This window comes from Pseudopodoces humilis, chromosome 6 (genome assembly GCF_049639895.1).
Source record: "Pseudopodoces humilis isolate 2021_Gansu_Grassland_sample_001 chromosome 6, ASM4963989v1, whole genome shotgun sequence".
Lineage (NCBI taxonomy): Eukaryota > Metazoa > Chordata > Aves > Passeriformes > Paridae > Pseudopodoces > Pseudopodoces humilis.
Window position 1 is genome coordinate 42,616,202 of NC_142205.1, and position 18,466 is coordinate 42,634,667.

An 18,466-nucleotide genomic window follows, 5' to 3' on the forward strand; every position below is an offset into this window, starting at 1 on the left:
AAGGAAATTATTTTCCCCCTTTTCATCGACAGAAAGACTGTTCCAGTGACAGTTACCATGGAAACCAATTTTGAGAATAACAAGAAAGCATTTATGGTACAGAGCTTATTTTAAAGGATGGTGAACCATCAGCAGCCCATTCCCTTAACTGGACTGATAACCTGACCAGATGACCCACAGAACTAAAACAGCACATTTTAAAGTGGCATGGAATGGCAGTGCTAAATGGAACAGGCACAGCTTCCTGTTGCTGTGCTTTTATGACCTTCAAAGCTATGGATATGGGGCTCAAAAGCTTCTCCCAGGACACAGCTTTAGCCAAGCTGACTGGCACCCCATCTCTCAGTATGCAAAAGCCAGAGACAGGTGAGCACCTCTGCTCAAGTTACTTCATTCAGGCTGTCATTTTCTTGTGTGTTATCCAGTTCTACTAGGAAGGAGGTGGTTTTTTTCCCCCAGCAGACTGAAAACTCAGGTGTCAAATGCAAAGGCAAATGGGATTGGCACAATCTAGGAAGGCAGCACTTTACAGCCACAGATTTTGCTTATTCCTGTGGCTGCCACACAGACCAGGCAAACTGAGAAACGCCTGCTACCCAGGGTAGTGGAGGGAGGAGGGACCCCTAGGGTCTGTCTCAACATCATGTTAAAATGTTACCTTCAGAGTAGAAGTCATAAGGCTTTTTTCTTCCACTCTTCAGTCTTTGGTCTGCTTTGCATTTACTTTTTATTTTACTTTTATTGCTTCTCCTTGCGCTATGAAGGCTGGCCATAGACTTGAAAAGAGAAATAAATGAACGTGAGCTCTAAAATAAAGGGAATAAGGTTCTACTGGCACTGCCACAAATATTTTTCATGCAAGGCTATCAAGAGCTTTCCAGCTTCCCAGATAGGACGCTGTTCTCTGCACACAAGCAGCCAAGGAGCAGTATCTCTGCTCACAGCCACCCGCAGCACTGGAGAATCACCTCGCTGCCCCAACTCCCAGGCCAGCCTGTAACGCTCAAGCCCAAGATAAGATGACACCTGTCAGGTGGAGAAAAGAGGCAAACCCCAGGCTTGATGAGAAAATACATTCACTATTCACATCTAGATGCCTTTTGAAGCACTCAGAAATCGAGCAAGCTGTAAGGACTTTATTGCAGAAATGTTTCTTTTTCAAGAAGACAAACTTCTGAGCAGAATTATTCTCCACTGGCTTCTTGTCAAAATATCTGTAATTTTGGTAAAAGGTGTCCCACTATTGCTGCTGTTGTTTGTACAAGTGGTGACAGAACTGTGCAATGGTGTATCAAACTGAAGCCTCTGAAATACGTTACCTTGAAAAAAATTACATGATAAAACAGCTTAACATCAAAGAGTTTCTTTCAGTAACTGCATAGTACACCTGCAAGCCTGGTCCTCTGAATCTTTTTTATTTAATTGTAAATCATTGCTTACACTATTGCATACTAGTTTATGATGCAAACCTATATTAGAATATGAGTACTCACCACTCACTTGCCAAGATAAGGATTTGTTAGGGTAAATCTGTCAAAAATAAAGCTGTCTAGAAGAGCAGAGAGGGGAGCTGCTGTCAAAGGTGGATCTAAGCATAGATCTTACTTGTGCTTTTTAAGCAGTGAACCCTCCTCCCTCCCACCATAATTCAGGATGGAGATATAGTAGGCAAAAACGGTAACAGTAAAAAGCAAAAAAAAACTTTGCAAAACCTCTTTGCTATTGTTTTTCTATCTGCTCCCTATCCAAAGCTGAATGATGCAGCTGGTGAGTTGGTACAGGAAATCAAGTCAGGAATCAATGCTTTTCATTTATGGTTTTCTGATTTCAAGTTGGTTCAAATCAGAGGTCTGACAATGCCCACTCTGCTGGCTCAAGACTGACAAGGCAAAAGTCTAACAAGAACCAAGAAAGTTGACATTAAATACCCTTTTTTCATTTCCACATGTTCCTATCCAGTTATCAGCCAAATCTGCATATCAGTAAAGACTATTTAACAGAAAATTCTCTCAGTTCTCTAACTAGCCTAAGCATTAAAGAAAAAATAAGAATGAAAACACACAACCCCAAAATGCAGGTTTTAGATCATGCCTACTTGAAAGAGTGAGGACATATTTCCTACCCAGACATTCTCCTAGGTTTGTACAATCTTCTAATGATTTAAACAGTTTATGACAAGGAAAAGGCTCCTAGACTTTTTTTTTTTGTTGAATAAAAATACAGCCTCAACAATGTGATATCCAATTTTGAACATAATATTTTAAACTGAAGTTTTGATTGTGCATCCATTTTCATTTTTTACCACCTCCAATCTAAGGTCATTTCTATAAACTGCTTAACATGAAAGTACCAGAAAAAGTTGATGGATTACAAAGATGGATTTGAAGCTGCTTTGTTCAATGTTTTGTTTGAAAAAAAATTACTCATTCACTGAACCTCTGGATGGTAGTTACACCAAAAATGGAACATACTGTCCAGGCTTCCTGCCTTTCACCAGATAATACAGAGACTGGTGTTCTGGAGCACTTGGTATAAATTTCTTCAGTATTATTTTTTACATATCCTTTTCAGACAGGTACAGCATCAATGGCCACAAGAATAACAAATAGTTCTGCTGCAGAGCCTTGATCTTTTAATCACTGATCTCAGGAGGTGACTCTTTAAAACATAGGGAAGAGCATATTGACTAGAATACATTTCAGGAGGAGAAAAAAGCCCACAGAAGAATACAGTTTATTATGATGATTAATTGATGTCCATGCAAAAAAATTAATCAAAGCATTTCTGCCACTGGGAGTATGTCTTTCACCAAGTACAGTGTAACGAGGAAAAAAAAATCTGATTCAATAGATAATTAATTTTTCTGAGAAACTGAAAACAAATTATGAAAATTTGACTTTTATCTTCCTTGAAAAATCCTCAAGAATGTTAGGATCAGCCAGAGGCATTATTTTGCATGGCTAGTAATGATAATGCAAGAATGCATGTGATTGACTTTTTTAACTCTCATTTTTTTCTTAGCAGGAAGGGAAAGAAAAGTGAATGATCATTTTTCCCACTGTAGACTGCAATGAGAGAAAAATGAGAAAAAAAAAAATATTTTGCATCTCAACATAAAAATCCCATCTCCAGAATGCCAGTGAGGTGCAGCCTGAAGGAAGGTGGTATGATCAAAGGTGTCAAGGGAAAGAGGGAGATCCCTGTAAGACATGGTTTCAGTACACAGATGATAACTCAGGCTCTTTTCAATTCAAACACAACTTCTTCCACTACTAGCTTTCTCTAGAAGTCATAATTTTAAACAGCTTTTCCTTTTGAGCTTCAGCAGCAGCACAGCTGAAGTTCATCATCTCACCTGAAACAAGGTGCCCCTTGGACAGGCTACAGGATTTACTTTAGCACTGGGTTGCCAGATCAGTAAGGTTTTTTTGAAACAAAAAGATGGAGTGTATTTTAAAATTAAGTTTTTCATATGGAAAGGCTCATAGTTTCTCAGAATAACTTGGGTTTTCATCAAATACTAGAAACAGAAAATTGCCCAGCAGGTTTTGCTTAAAAACTGTTCTTTATAAATACCTCAGCAGGACCTTTTTTTTTCTAAGGAAAATTTTTCTAACTAGGTTAAGTACAACCACCACTTATCATAAAAACTGTTCATTCATTTGTGAGGCATTATAAAAGAGTCTGAAGTGACGCTGAGAATTTCAGTGGTACTTGTGGTGGTGTTCACAGGTATTTTTGCTCCCTGGTCTTCTTGACATGCAACCTTTTGTGCATAGAGTTTAAAGAGACAAGTCTAACACAAAGAGAGATGCTTCCCTTCCCATATGCCTGTGCACTGGAAGGTGTGTGTGCTGACAGCAGTGTCAGCAGGAGGAGGAGTAAGACAGACAACCATCTGCACAGACTGCAGTGCTTTGCTTGTTCAGCCTACGTGGTTGCTACAAGCAGATCTAAAAGGGAAATTACAGTGGAGGGGTGGAAAATGCAAATGGGACAAGGAGAAAAAGAAGCTGAAGAGAAAGGCTATCCTTGTTGTGAATGCAGACTCCTTATGCACAAGAACATTTATACAGGACCTGTGTAATAGTTTACTGCTGCCATCATGGAAGAACCCAGTCACGTGTGTGACACCGAGGATTAGTCGAGGACTTTGCTTGTTGAAGTCACCTGTTCCTTCCCACTGAAAGGATGCACACACCATTCCATCTCAGCCCCAGCAATGCTGCCAGACCCTCACGTAATATTCCATCACCATCTTTGACATCTTTCCTTCCTCCTCCCACCCTCAACATGCTCTACCCCTTCTCAGGTCCCAAAAGTGGTAGGTGGGAAAGGGAAAGTCTGTATTTATCAGGCAGGCAGCCAAACAGAACAGATAAATTGTGAGCGTGTACCAGGGCCCCTCAGAGTAAACTTAGCTGAAATCACTGGGTAATTTAAGAACAGTGGGAGGGAAAATAAGATAAATGACAGAAAAATGTGATCATATAAACCTCACCTCTAAAAGAAACAAAGTGAAGATAAGCACCATCCAGATCACCTGACTGGTGGAAATACGCCTGGATGACAGAAGGACTCTCTAAGGAGCTCTTGCATTGAAGTTCTTAGTCACCATCACAAACTGTGTTTCTTTGCCCCTCATTCTCCCAAGAAGTTTCAGTTCCACCTCTGTCACATGATAACAGCATCACTTTGCCATCTGCATCAGAGCCTGGATTTTCCCTTCTAAAACACCCCCTAACAGCAATGACATTTTATATGATGCATTAATGAAAGGCTTAGCACCTGACTTGTGTCAAAGCCTAAACCTTTGTGATTGTTAACATTTAACACTCTGCAAGTACCAAAAAGGGAGTCCTACAGTTGATGCTTGGTGTTGTACAGAGCATGTGGATAGCAAGTTAAAAGAAAAGGAAGAATGGGATGTTTCAGGGCAGATATAATTAGCAATGTTCTTTCAATAAGTAACATTTCCTACTAGACCAGGTAGACATAAATATTTTTTCCTGCATCTATAATGCTTCACAGTGGTCAATCATCATCAATCAACATCAGTCCCAAAGAGCAGGTCTATCCAACACCTCAGCCTAGTACTGTAAAGATAAACTCCTTGAGATTTTGAAAAGCTGGACCTGGTACTGTTCCTGGTACTGTTCAGAGCTACAGACTCTGCTAAAAACACCTTTGATTTTCACCCATTGCACTAGTAACTGTTTTTTGTAGTAAGGGCTTGACCTCCTGACTTAGGTGTAACAGTTGAAAACATTTACCTTATGTGGGCAAAAAACCCTATAGGGCACAAGAAAGAAAGAAAGAGAAAAGAGGAAGACATATACATAAAATAGCTGTGACATAACCACAAGAATAACAGTAGAAGTAAGCACTCAAAAGTCCATTGTTTTCTTGTTAGATTCTTTAGACATATTTCAGATTGTATCTGGAGAAAATACAAATTGGGACAAAAAACCAGTTTGAGTATTTTCAATTTTGCTATAGGCCAACAGCAAAAAAATTCTCAGAAAAATATTAACTGTTACTGACTTTTAACTCAGCAGAAGACAAAAGTCCCAGCTTCTCCTAAAAACTGAAGTGAACACACATCTCAAACCACACAATCCTACATGGTTTCATATTGTGGGATTTAGCAGTCCGCTGCATATCTTTTTAAGAAGAAAAGCTTCCAACAGTGAGCAGATGCAGCAGGCTCAAAGTATTTTGGAATATACAAGATACACAAATTGTCTCTTTTTCTCTCAGAAAGGATCTGGTTTTGGTTTTACTCGTGAAATTCACCTGTGCTAAAAACCCAGAATCACAAAAAGGTAGCACAAAATAAATCTATTCTACTAGAGGAGTAAGAATGAGTTTCTGGTAACACATCACCTCTTCCGCTCCTCTCTGGCTGAGAAATTTCTGTTCTGACTGTTCTAAAATTGTGTCCCTACAGAAGCAGAGATATTCTCCCTCCAAATTAGGTTTGCTAACCATCACCAGGAGACAGAACAGAAAATAAAGTACATTGGTATGTCTATGTCTGTTCTGTACCAGTAAAACAAACCCAAACCAGAAAATTACATTGCTAGAAATTCCCTACAACTGAACTACCTCAGTTTTGTGTCCGAAGCATAATGGCCATGTTTGACATTTTTAAAGCCAGCTCATTCTGGCTGACTGTATTATCTCTGGGAAAATTGACCTCAAGTACAGTTAAGTGGTATTTATTATATTTAAAGGTTTTATTACAGTCCACAAAGCTTCTACCCTACAGACAGGAAGCCACAATATTGCAGCTAAAGTTACATAGCTGGTCATCTTTGTTTCCCTCTTGAATTTGGAAAGTCACCAAAGCAGTGAAGTCAGTAAGAAACCCACATCCCCAAAGGCACCAGAGGAAGTCTTGGTGCATGAGCTGCTAAGGACCATAAATTACCCAAGGCTACTTGACAAGTAGGTCAGCCACATCAAAGTGATTCTAACAGGCAAAAATCACTTGTTAGTTAATGTGGTCAATGCTCCTTCATACAAACAATCCTGTTGAGTAGTCATTGTCACCTCTACCGTATAGCAGTTACGGGCTCTTGAACACAGATGTGCCAAGGAGCTTCTCGCACCTGTTAAGTGGTACAGAACAGTCACAGAAGAATCCAAACGTTTAGCAAAACCAAAAAAAAAAGACTCGCTTGAGAGATATCTCCTACAAAGAATTAAAAAGCTTGTCTCTGCTGTTCCACAGCACAAAATCCAAGAGCAATCCAACCATCCAAGCTAAGGTGCATCAGTAGTTTGGTTTGGCAGCAGCAGGAAGCTTTGCTGCACAGCACTCCCTTCCTGGGGCAAAAGGCAGGCCTGGTAAGGAACACTCCAACGCTGAACTCAGCTCAGTGCCACCTACTTCCCTTACGCCTTTACCAGTCAGCAGCTGTACTCAGTGTTCAATATTGGACATATTAGGAATAAAGTCCTTCCAAACATATAAAAGGAAACATCTCCATCGCAATTTTAAGCGTAATGACATTTTCCTGTGTGCCAGGCATCCCATATATTTTCCTTAGGCAATGGATAGCTTGCTACTCTATGAGAGGAAAATCTTCCACCCGCTATCTTCCCAGGAACTCTGCTGTCTTCGCAGACATGAGATGACAATAGCCAGGGGCATATCTGAAATCCTTGGATTTTAACATGTGCTGAACTGCTAGGAAACTTTTTAATTGGAAAGGTCACAGGAGACAGATTTCTGGGCACATCTCCAGCTAAATGCCACCTTTTCAGCAATGCTCTCTCATCAGATGTTACATGAATGGCAGACACACTTTTCAGTGTCTTGCAGCAGGCTCACCTGCCTCCTAAAGGTAAAGCTTAAATCCTCCAGAGCCGTAGAGCAGAAATGCCATCTTGCAATCCACAGCTGTGGAAGGTGAACATAAATCTCCAATGTCCATTTCTCTTGCTGTAGCCATACACTGATCAGAACTAGAAATCAGAAGCTGATACAAAGTGAGATGCTTCAGAAATTTCACCAAACACAAAATGAGGCGCTCATAATCCGTTAATATTTTGGCTGGCTGCACTTTTAACCTGAAATTGAAAAATATGCATAAACCCAAAAATGCTGGTTTTAACAGTAAATTGAATTCACTCTCTTATCCCAGATAAACATCCTAAATCTTGGTGAACAGTGGTGTGAAGGGATGGGTGCTCTTTCATCCTTCTTCTATGCAGATAGACTCTCGACCAGATCAACTTTCTCAGTGTCAAATCCAATATATTTTCTGGAACAGATTCAGCTCTGTTGAACTAGTATTTTCCAACAACAAATATAATTTTTTCACTAAGCTTACAAGCAGTTCTAGCAACACAATAAAAAATTACCTGAAACCAGACCTTAGCCTTTCTACTCACCTCCTTACTGTCACACCGTCTTCTATTAATGGATTATGCCTCTTTTCTATTTCATTGGTGAGATGAGATAAAAATTCATCCTACTCCACACTGTTGCCTGTTATTCCCACTCAACATGTTTATACATAAATCCCTGGAGCTTCTAGATCTTAGTACTTACTACTCCCAGTTAAGCAAAGGAAGAGTTAAATCCAGTCTCAAGATTCTGTAATAATTATTCCCTATAAACTCCGTCCATTTTGTCTCAGAGAAGAAACCAAGACATTTCCTATCTACAGAGTACAAGAAAAAAACCTGCAACATATATTTTTAGTATTTTATTAACCTTAACAAATACAGCAAATTAAAGGGTGGTCACCTGTTTGGAGAAGAGTAACATTTTAATGGCAGCTATGAATATTTAACAAACTATGTACAACTGTGTCAGCCATCAACAACACTAGTCAATGTAATCCAAATCTTCTGGGATTCCAAAACCTTTATCTATTCTGCTCTCTTCAAATCCAAATTTACGCTTGGCCCAGGACTTTATTGAAAAGATGTTATCTGTAAACAGAAGGAAAAACATCCATTTTGACTATTTTGTGAGGAAAGCATGAATTATAGTCTTGGCTACAACAAAAACCTTCCCTTTGCAACATCTCTTGTGTGCATGAAAAAGGTACATAGTGGGGAACATCATTACTAAGTAGATTTAGAAAAGAAAACACAAGGCTTTTGTTAATAACATCCAAAAAAGAGGAAATAATTTACTTAGCACTGAATAAAAATATGTTATCTTTATCTTGCTCCTCTTTTGCAAGGAGACTGAAAGCTACAATTACAGTGTTAGCCTGCTATAGTGATGAGGTAAGTGTGAATATGCATAGTAAGTATTTTATAGGTCCTTCTTCAACTAGACACCTACTATTTGACTGTCTACAGCTATAAAAACTGGATTTAAATTAACTGTAAGGTCCTTTCTAGTCCTGAGTGTTTGTTCAGACACTGTGTTTTTTGAGTTTTTAAAAAAGACATTCAAGAAGCTTTATTTTAGCCAACACTTCTCTTTTAGCATCACATTACTTTTACATATACACTTTGTTCAACTTAACATAATTTTTCACTGCAGCATTTACTGAAACTCATTACATCATTTTTAACACCCATAAATTGCAGTATTCCTTAAGAGAGGAAGTGTTCCTTGTCTCTGCACAGCTTAGAGATATTTTTCTTTTCTTTAACCATCACACATTTCGTTTTAAAACTGTCTCTTCAAAAGAAAAATATGCTGCAGCATATAACCAAATTGTCTCATTAAATAGCAAAGTACTTTCTACAGGCTGAGACACAGTTCCTTTACTTCACTCAAGGCCTTGAGAACAGCCTGTCATCAACAGCAGAAAGCCCCGACAACTCCCAGAAGTTGCTTTTTAAATACATAATTTTATTTCCCAATATGCAGTAAACAACCCAGATATAAACTAATAGTCCAAAGACTAAGACAATGATATCCTACTGCACTTGGCATAACCAATGATAGCAAGCAGTCCATCAGTAGAAGATCTCTTCCAGACAAAAAATTATAAACAATATTCTAAATAATTAAAAAAAAAACATAAGGACACATAAATTGTTTGCTTTGAAAAATGGGAATGAATACAGAAAAGCTAAGCAACAACAGAAAATTGAGTTAAACTTCCATATGAATATCATCGTAGTAACATTACTTAAAACTATGCATCATTTTACTGTACCATTTTACTATTATCATTTTACCACAAAACATTCTAGTCTTTAGAAAGAAATGAACATTCAGAATAGAATTAAACTCTCTGAATACCTGGGCATCACCATTTCCAGTCTCTATTGCTTTCCTGATCTTAAGAGATTTTGACTCATCCAAGGAAACAAGTTGCAAGATTTAACACAGTGTACAAGACAGCAACAGAAGGACAAATCTGTTATGGCATATGAAGTGCATTCAGTAACTAAATTGAGAAGATGTATTCTTTTTGTTGAATCATAGTAGTTTTAAAAGTAAAATAAATTTCTCTATGTTTTTATAAATGAGAACTATCCTATGTCAAGTCCTAATCAAATTTAAAGTTCTTAGCACTGAGTAGATCTTTTACTGAAACTGCTCTAGTGTGAAGCTGTGTCACTGCAATACACACCAGTCCATCTGTTGGCTGCCTCCTTGGCCACTTGGTTTGTTTGGCCTGAAACAGAAAAAAACACCAACAACAATAAAAGCATACATCACAGTAAAATCATCACATAGTTTCAAGGCACAGAGACTTTATTTTTATTGATGTCATTTTTACAAGAACCAGTCAACGTAAGGAAGGTATTCTACTGCTTCCAAATACTTGTTTTATACTTTTAAGGTTCCAGCAAGCACAAAGCTAGGTTAAAGAAAAAGAGGAGCAAAGAGCATAAAAGATACCATATATATAACTGTAATTTTTGAAGTGTATTTTAAAATAAAATAACCACAGTTTGGCTTGCCTAGGGGCTTAATTGTTTTCACCAAGATTGGAACTAGATACATGGCCTGAAGATACCAGAGGCAACAGAAATGGAAAATATTTCATAATCCTCTCTATACATAAGTAAACCATCACGTGGGTATCCATGACTCTATATAGATAAGGAAAACAACAAGGCAGCAGTCTATCACATCAATCCAAAAGTTTATTATATAGCTCTGGAATGTCTCCCAGGCTTTGAGAACCTCCTCAATGAAATTAGGACAAAATAATGTTTTCGGCAATAAAACTTGACTTATGTCCCTTAACGCCATTCCAGAACTGAACACATAACAGTAAATTACCATTACTACAAACAGGTTTTGTATAGTTTCCACGAGACAATACAATCAAGGAGAATTCCTCTTAGATCACCTTGCTCCCACATTAAAGTAAGAATGGAATAGAATCAAGCAGATCAGGTTGTAACGTGGGAATTTATCAGAATCATTCTGGTTCTCACGCCTACACGTAACTTACTTATTCCCAGTCAGTCTTGTTAGCACTTGCATGATAATACTCATTTGAATGGTCAGCATGAAACTTGCCTCCAGGGTACTGAAATGTGAATACATGATCAGGTATCCATTGCTACCCATATTACAGTTTAAGTAAAATTAAATTATGCTGAAAAATCATCTGCTAGCACACAGGAAGGGAAGTACTCATTATTCCAACCTTAATACTCCTGTAACTGATACAAAAAACATTTACATTGGAGTAATATCAAAACCAATATAGTTTCTAAAACTGGCTTACAATTACAAAGGTTGAGCATAGCATGAAGAAAAGCAAAAAAGATGAGCAAAAAACTGAGTGGGAGAGAAAATGGCATTTTTGCTTGCTTGCAAGTATCAGAAATTCAAGTTGTTTCTAGCCTGAGAGAGGTATCTCTTATTTCCTTTGCTGAGTGCTTGCTGCCATCCCCACTTGTTCAGTTCCACAACTGACAGCACTGACAACATACTTGCAGCTAATGGCATTTGGAACAGTACCTAACCTAACCATACTTAAAGCAAGTCTACAGAGTAAGAGCTTCCACTCATCAAGGCTTTAAATGTGTGACCTACAATACTTCCCTCACATTTTTCTAAAATTGTACCGTAAAACTTGACAGCTCTATTTGACTCCAAGTAATGAAGTTTGAAATGAAGTAGGGGAAAGTGGGATGGCATTAAACTCCACAGATCCAGAGCTGTGAGGTGAAGTCATCCTGGTGGTGGGTGAGCCAGCCTATTCCACAGCACCTGTGAGGTCTCAGCAGAAAGCTCAGCTTTGCTGGAAGCAGCTGACCTGCTCAACAGTGGCAGCATAGTGCACTGACATCCTGCAAACACTGCTCGTGTGTGTCAAAATATACACGTGTTCATGTGTTCTGAAAATGTGACTTCACACCTCTGTCAAAGAAATGGCTGAGGTGATGACAGACATAGGCTGGACAACAAGTCAGAATGGCAGTCACTGCCTATAACCGAGCTGTGGCTAGAAATGAAAACATGGTAGTGAGAGCAGGAAGACAGACAGACAGACATACTCCCCAGTGTCTCATGGCTACAGGTGAACATTTAGCTATCTGAAGATTTAAGTCCCTTGGGATCAGTCTTAAGTCTTGCCTATGACTCCACTGCATGACCTTGTGTTTCTCTGCTGCAGCCAATGCCACGCCTCTAAGAGGAATGAGACAGGCTTTGATAGTTATGGACTTGCATCTCCTGAAGACACCATCAGCATCATTCCAGAGACTTCCATCACAAGAACTGACAGAAATTAAGAAAGCTGCACCTCCACTGCTTTCTGGAACTCTTTTATAGTTGCTTCTTGGGACTTTCATTGGTTGCATCATCTGTATATATACATGCACAGAGGATAAGGGAAAGCAGGAGTAGTAAAGCAGAAACCCTCCCAGACACACCTACTTTATGTATGGGTGTAACTAACTCAAAGTCATGCTACTTCTTACTGCCTGTTCTCTAGCTCCAAGGGATCACACAGCCAGGTTGGTTTTCAGACTGCACTGAAAAAGAAAGCTCAAGATCTAAAGACAGCAAGAACATGGGAACTCAGAAATATACACACCAAACCAGAATCAGGACACAAACTGTGTGAAGCTGTGAAAAGGAGAAACTCAAACACGGCACTAAGGGCAATTGGAAAATTGGCAAAACCATCACAACCATGAAGTCCCAAACTTGTCTGGAGTTCTTGTGATGCTCCTGCTCACCACAGCTGCTCGAAGTGAACTTGATTTTTGGCAGCTACTAAATAGTGCTCCAACACTGAATCTGCACAAGACAATAAAAGGCCAAATATGCAGTAGAGGTAATAGAGGAGACAACATTTTCAAGATGTTCTCATTATCATTAGGCTCTAGTTACAGTCTGTATCTATACATCTACATATAGGCTGACAATATATGTAATTGCTTTCTGGAAGCTGCAAAACAATCCATTTGTTCTGGACATTACATATTTATTTCACCTATTTGTGTGACAATGCATCAATAGACTTTCCCACTCCCATGTCTGCAGGATACAAGTAATTTATTTGGCTGAGGCACATACCCGTATCCTCTGCTGACTAATTTCAGGCACATTTGGCATTTTCTAAGAAAGAAAATGGAAGCTTGCATTTTGTCTCCAAAGCTGAACAAAAGCAACCACTGTGTGTACAGCAATGCACGGCCCAGGAGCAGCAAGATTTGAAGTGCTGGTCTATTACATCAGCAAGACACAGCTGGAAATATGCCCAAAACAGTGAAAGGCTACAAGACAGAGAGTTATTCTGATCAGTCCTCATGAAAGCTTTTTTTTTCCCCCTCAACCCCAAGGATCTCTGGAGAACTGCAGAGAACTCAAAAAGTCCGGATTCTGGGAGCTGAACTGTTATCCTAAGTATCTGTGATTGTCCTTATCAGAGGGACAACCCTCTCTAACCCCACAGAGGAAAGCAAAGGTATAGAAAGGAAGGTCCAGATGTGGTAAAGGTCTAAAAAGAAAATGAAGGTGGGTTGGAAACAGGCTTTTCAATGCAGGTAAGGCATTAACCTGCAATCAGTGCAGTTACCAGTGACCTGCAGATATTTTGGAGCAGGCCAGGAGACAGAGGTGACAAAAGGGCATGTGGACAGCTGTCAGAGGTGCACTAAGAAGCTTCTAAAGCAAATGGACAGCACCTAGTCAGGAGTCAAGGCCAGCAGCACAGGACATCAGCACAGCAGTGTTTCTAACAAATCTCAAAAGGCATTATACATTGACTCAAATCATTGTAAGGCCACAATGTTTCTGATCTGATTCAGGAAGCCCCAATATTCATCCTCAGCATACTGCAGAACTACAGCCTCCTCTTTCCTTCTGCCCCCGGATTCTCTCACTTCTTTCACTGGAAGTGGGAGATGGTTGGAATTAAAGAGTCCCATTTGCATACCAAAATTGAATGTCCAAAAGCTGTAGAAGTTTCAAATACTTCCACAGGGCAAAAAACAGTTGTGATAGCAACAACCACCACCATCTCCTCACAAACACTTTCCAAATGTACTTTAGGTTCTTCCTAAATACCTTTTTAAGTCTCATACATATCATTAAGGGAACACTAAGAATACAGTCATGGAACAGTACTCAAATTCAGACTGTAAAAGCAACATATTATAGTTCCAGTAGCTAGTAAAAGAAACAAAATAACAACAAACCAATTGCTAGAACCAGCTCACAACCACATGAGCTGGTAGAAATGGATAAAGAGCTGTAACTTTTTTTGATCTCCTAGATTCTACTCTGCCATTTTCTGGATAACTTTAAGGACTTCCAAGAACCTCTACTTCCCTAGAATAACAAAAGTTAATTGTATTTATAAAGCTTACACACTCTGGTGCCAGTTTTGACCTACCACAACTAATGCCATAAGAAAATCGTGTGGACATCCTCACTTAAAAGGCACATGACTGCAGAGGGAATTAGCACCTTACCAAGGAGAGAGTCACCCACCAGTCTGTAGGGTGTTAGCAGATACATGCAAAATACAACTGCAGTCTTCAGCATGTGGGTGAGGGAGTAATTTTACAGCATGGATTGCAACTCCTCTGCATAAAATGCAGGGAACAGCTGCAACTGCTCTCAGGGACCTGGGAGGATTATTAGCCCAAAGAGTCCCAATCTCTCTCATGAAATTGGTCAGGGTAAATTAAGTGCATTAAGTGGATTTGAATTCCTGTAATACATATGCATTCACTTAGACTGAATTCAAAGATGAAAAATGGCAACTACCCCAGGAACTGTACATGCACTTGAACCTCCCATGACTCTTATCCACTGCCTTCTGCAGAGAGTTATCCCTTTTCCTGCACGTAGCTTGCCCTTACCTTCCAGAACCATTACCTTGCCATCATCACAGTGACAGATTTGTTTTCCTACTTCTCCTGGGGCAGCATCACTATAATATCCTGTGATGTAGTTTCCAAAATTTTTCCCCAGTAGTGGAAAAATTTAATGCAAATAAAGATCCCATCTTCAAAGGCCACAGTAGAAGGTGAGCATAGAAATTATATACCTGTCATCCACAGAAAGCAGAAAAGGTTATTTATTGCCTAATAATTTCTACCCACATGTCCATTCACAAACTGACACCACAGACTCTGATCAAGAGCCTGTGGCTTACCATTGGAGACTATTTATGGCAATGATGTGACAAAGCAGCTTCTTAAGGTCCATATTTGAGTATCCTTGAGAGGAAGTAATCCCCAATGCTGTCAACAGGCTGAATGTGGCAAGAAGAGCTTTACAAGAACGTTTTGTAATCCTGTATTAGGCAGATACCTCCACACTTTTGGAAATCTTTATCCTCCCCCATGCTTCCCAAAGAGGCTTTTCCTCTTATAAACAGAATAAAGAGCTGCCATGTAGAAAAGTGATAGCACATCAGAATTCTGTCAACTCCTCTGAATTCAAAATAACACATCACTCTTCCCCCATACTCCAGTATCCCACATAACACTTCTCATATTAATCAATAGGTCACAATGCTTCGGAATTCATGACTAAATTCAAGTCAATATGTAAATATGATTTCTCATTTAAATGGCATCATAAATTCAACACAACTTTTTATACTAACTTATACTTACTTATACTAACTTATAGTCTGAATAAAGTTTCAGCACTTCAAGAAAAAACCCTGATAATTATGAATGCTACCTATTGATCTACAAGTATTTTGAAAAGCATAGAACACAAAATACGCTATTTGTGATAGAAAAATACTCAAGAATACTGATATATGAATTAGATGAGTATTCTGCTGCAATACCTGTGTATATATGCTTGAAAATGAACATGAGCAAATAGACAGCACAGTACCAGTCTTGTACACCTGGTGAGATGTGGCAGTGCACACTAAAGCTACTAAGAAGCTGATCCACATTACTGAGAATATGCTTTTAAAGGGTCTGTGATCTCTGTCAGTGTGTCTGAAAAAAGTGTCAAGACTCATCTGCAAAAAAATTCCCTCTGTCCCATATGTTCACACTGTCAAATTTTATCTGTAAATACATAGGGTCTCCTTGAAAAATGCCCAATAGAATTTGTCAGAATTGCTACCAAAAAATTCCTCTTTGCAAGACATGCTCCTGCATTTAAGTTTACTATATTCATGTACCTACAGAAAAAGACCATTTACATTTCAAGTGTTGTACCTGAAAACCTATGCTGAAATCTTAGTTGCATAACTAAAATAGATCCATTTTCATCCAAAGAACAGAGGGAAGAAAAGATCTTGAAAAAAAGAAACAAGCACACCAACTTGATTCAGGGCTTCCTGACAGCACTCTTGTTTTTCTTGCACTGGACAACTCCTCCTTCCCCACTTCATTCACTAATAAACTCCACAACTTCAGCACAGCTAAAGGAACTTACACACTTGTGAATTGCTGAACTGTACTTTGCAAGGAGGCCCATCCCAGGGCATCATGGTTTTTGGTCAGATGTGGATTGCAATCTGCTGTCACTTCACGTGTCGCAGATGTTGCACAGAAGAGTCTGGAAAGCCTCACAAGAGGTTTTCTGGTCTCTAACCACAACTCAAAGCATGTTCAACTTTACCTATGCCATTTCGGAGGTATTTGTTGCCTGTTTTTAAGGTTTCCTATCTTCTGGCCCTACAATTTAAGGCTATTACTTTTGGCCATCTCCTCCACGAGCCTGAGTAACAGGCTATTCCTTATTTTTTTCTTGAGGAGATACAGATGTGCAAAACCCACCAGGAACCATCTTTTGAGCCCTATTTTTATAAACTGTTTTTGTTTCTTAGAATGTGATTGTTCAATGTCCTTTTGCTGTACTCTGATCACTTAGTTACATGAATATACAAATGCTCTGAAATAAATTAGGTATATCCAGGTAGGTTATCCAACACTGACACTGAGTTACAGCTGAAGCCATGCCAAAGCCTTTAGTGACACACTTTCTGCCTTGAGCAGGAAGATTATTTCATACATCTCATTGTGGGTTATACTACCACCCTTGTATCTTAGAAAGGGGGTTTATTGTCTTGGCACAACAAAAATTCTTACATTCAACTTGTAAACTACTGTAACTCTGACATCTTTTTTCAAATCCCGCCCCCTTAACCAACTGCCTCAGATCCCTTGTGTAGCACAATATCCTTGACTACAGGTAACACACACTTGCCACTACTGAATGCTAGCCAGTGTTTATTAGACTATCTTTGCAATGTCATGATTGTTTTGAAATCCTACTTTGTCCGTGCAGTCTCTCCTAATGTCATCATCTGCAAATATAACGAAAGAACATCTTCTATTGTATTATCCAGCTCATTAATATAAACACCAAGCAGATGCACATAGATGACACACCGTATTACAGAGCTTCATCAATTCCACCTCCCTTTCTGATACTGAATTGCTCACAAATTGTAAAGTAGTTTGAGATTCACACTACTGCTGTTTCATCAGCATCGTATTTCCCTACTTTCCTTTAATGGTATCACACGAAATTGAGTCAAAACACCAAAACCAAACTTCACCCAGTCTATAAAGATCTCTTGCAGTGGCAGAGAGAAAACCTCTGTATTGTTCTAGATATTTCCAAATTGGTTTTCTGTTCTGAATTTTTTTCTGATATTCTGCCCTTTCCAGTAAAACTAGCTCATATGATGCTAAAGTGAGAAGGGAAGAAAAACCATTGGAAATACTGTCAAATGTGCCAAAGTTAGTCTTGCACTTATATAACCTGCCCTGCCAAAACTTCAGGGAAATAACACAGAACAAGCTATCTATATTAGGAATATGCAGTCATAATCCAGATAAACCCATAATGAAAACATAACATACCATCCCATAAAATATGGAAGGTACCTTAACATAAAAGATAAGCAATACATTTCTTTAAGCAAGGCCAGGGAAGACCTCAATTTGAAAGTCCTGCATGTCAGCACTGAAGACAATGAATGAAAATCCAGAATGCCTTTCTTGACCAATTTTGCATGTGAAAGTCATGAAAAGATATAGACTCACACATTCCTTCAAATATCACCCTAACTTTATCAAAATGGTCTGACTGGGTGCTACCATACCCAACTAACCTATCAGGTCTAACACTGGAAGTCAGAAGCAAAATATTTACTCCACAAAAGCCTTTTTGTTTCATATATAAATGGATCTATAGATTAGTTCCATTTGATGCTTTCATCAGAGCTTTAAAACATGGTCAAATGGATTGCTACCAATTCACTCCTAAATCAAAGAGTGTCATAAATGTAGTCATAAGTAGCCATTTTCCACATTATAAATTTTATCAAGTGTCTACCATTCCTAAGCAGCTCAACAGCTTTTACCATAAAGATTTACTGTCTCAGACAATAAAGCTATTCCTACCCACTTCACCGATGAGTCTCTCACTTTACGTATTTTTTTCTGTCATTCCAATATAAAGAAAAAGAACAAAAACTTATCTTGTGAGTGTTCTCACTTGACTTCAAGAAAAAGTAACCTGTCAGAGTGGCAAATTCATTTAAGCAGGGTGCTTGTTATATATATTATCTAAAGA

At 38.8% G+C, this 18,466-nt stretch overlaps 1 protein-coding gene across 1 annotated transcript in view; it reads right to left on the bottom strand.

Annotated features, from left to right (window-relative positions):
* Positions 1-8,204: 8,204 nt before the first annotated feature.
* Positions 8,205-18,466, bottom strand: part of MND1 (meiotic nuclear divisions 1) — a 41,083-nt gene continuing 30,821 nt past the window's right edge. Inside the window, exons 7-8 of the mRNA XM_005517565.3 lie at positions 10,059-10,103; positions 8,205-8,448 (exon numbers count right to left, since the gene is read on the bottom strand). Of these exons, the coding sequence (XP_005517622.2) occupies positions 8,342-8,448; positions 10,059-10,103 (152 nt within the window). The 3' untranslated portion in view covers positions 8,205-8,341. The remainder of the gene's footprint in view (positions 8,449-10,058; positions 10,104-18,466) is intronic.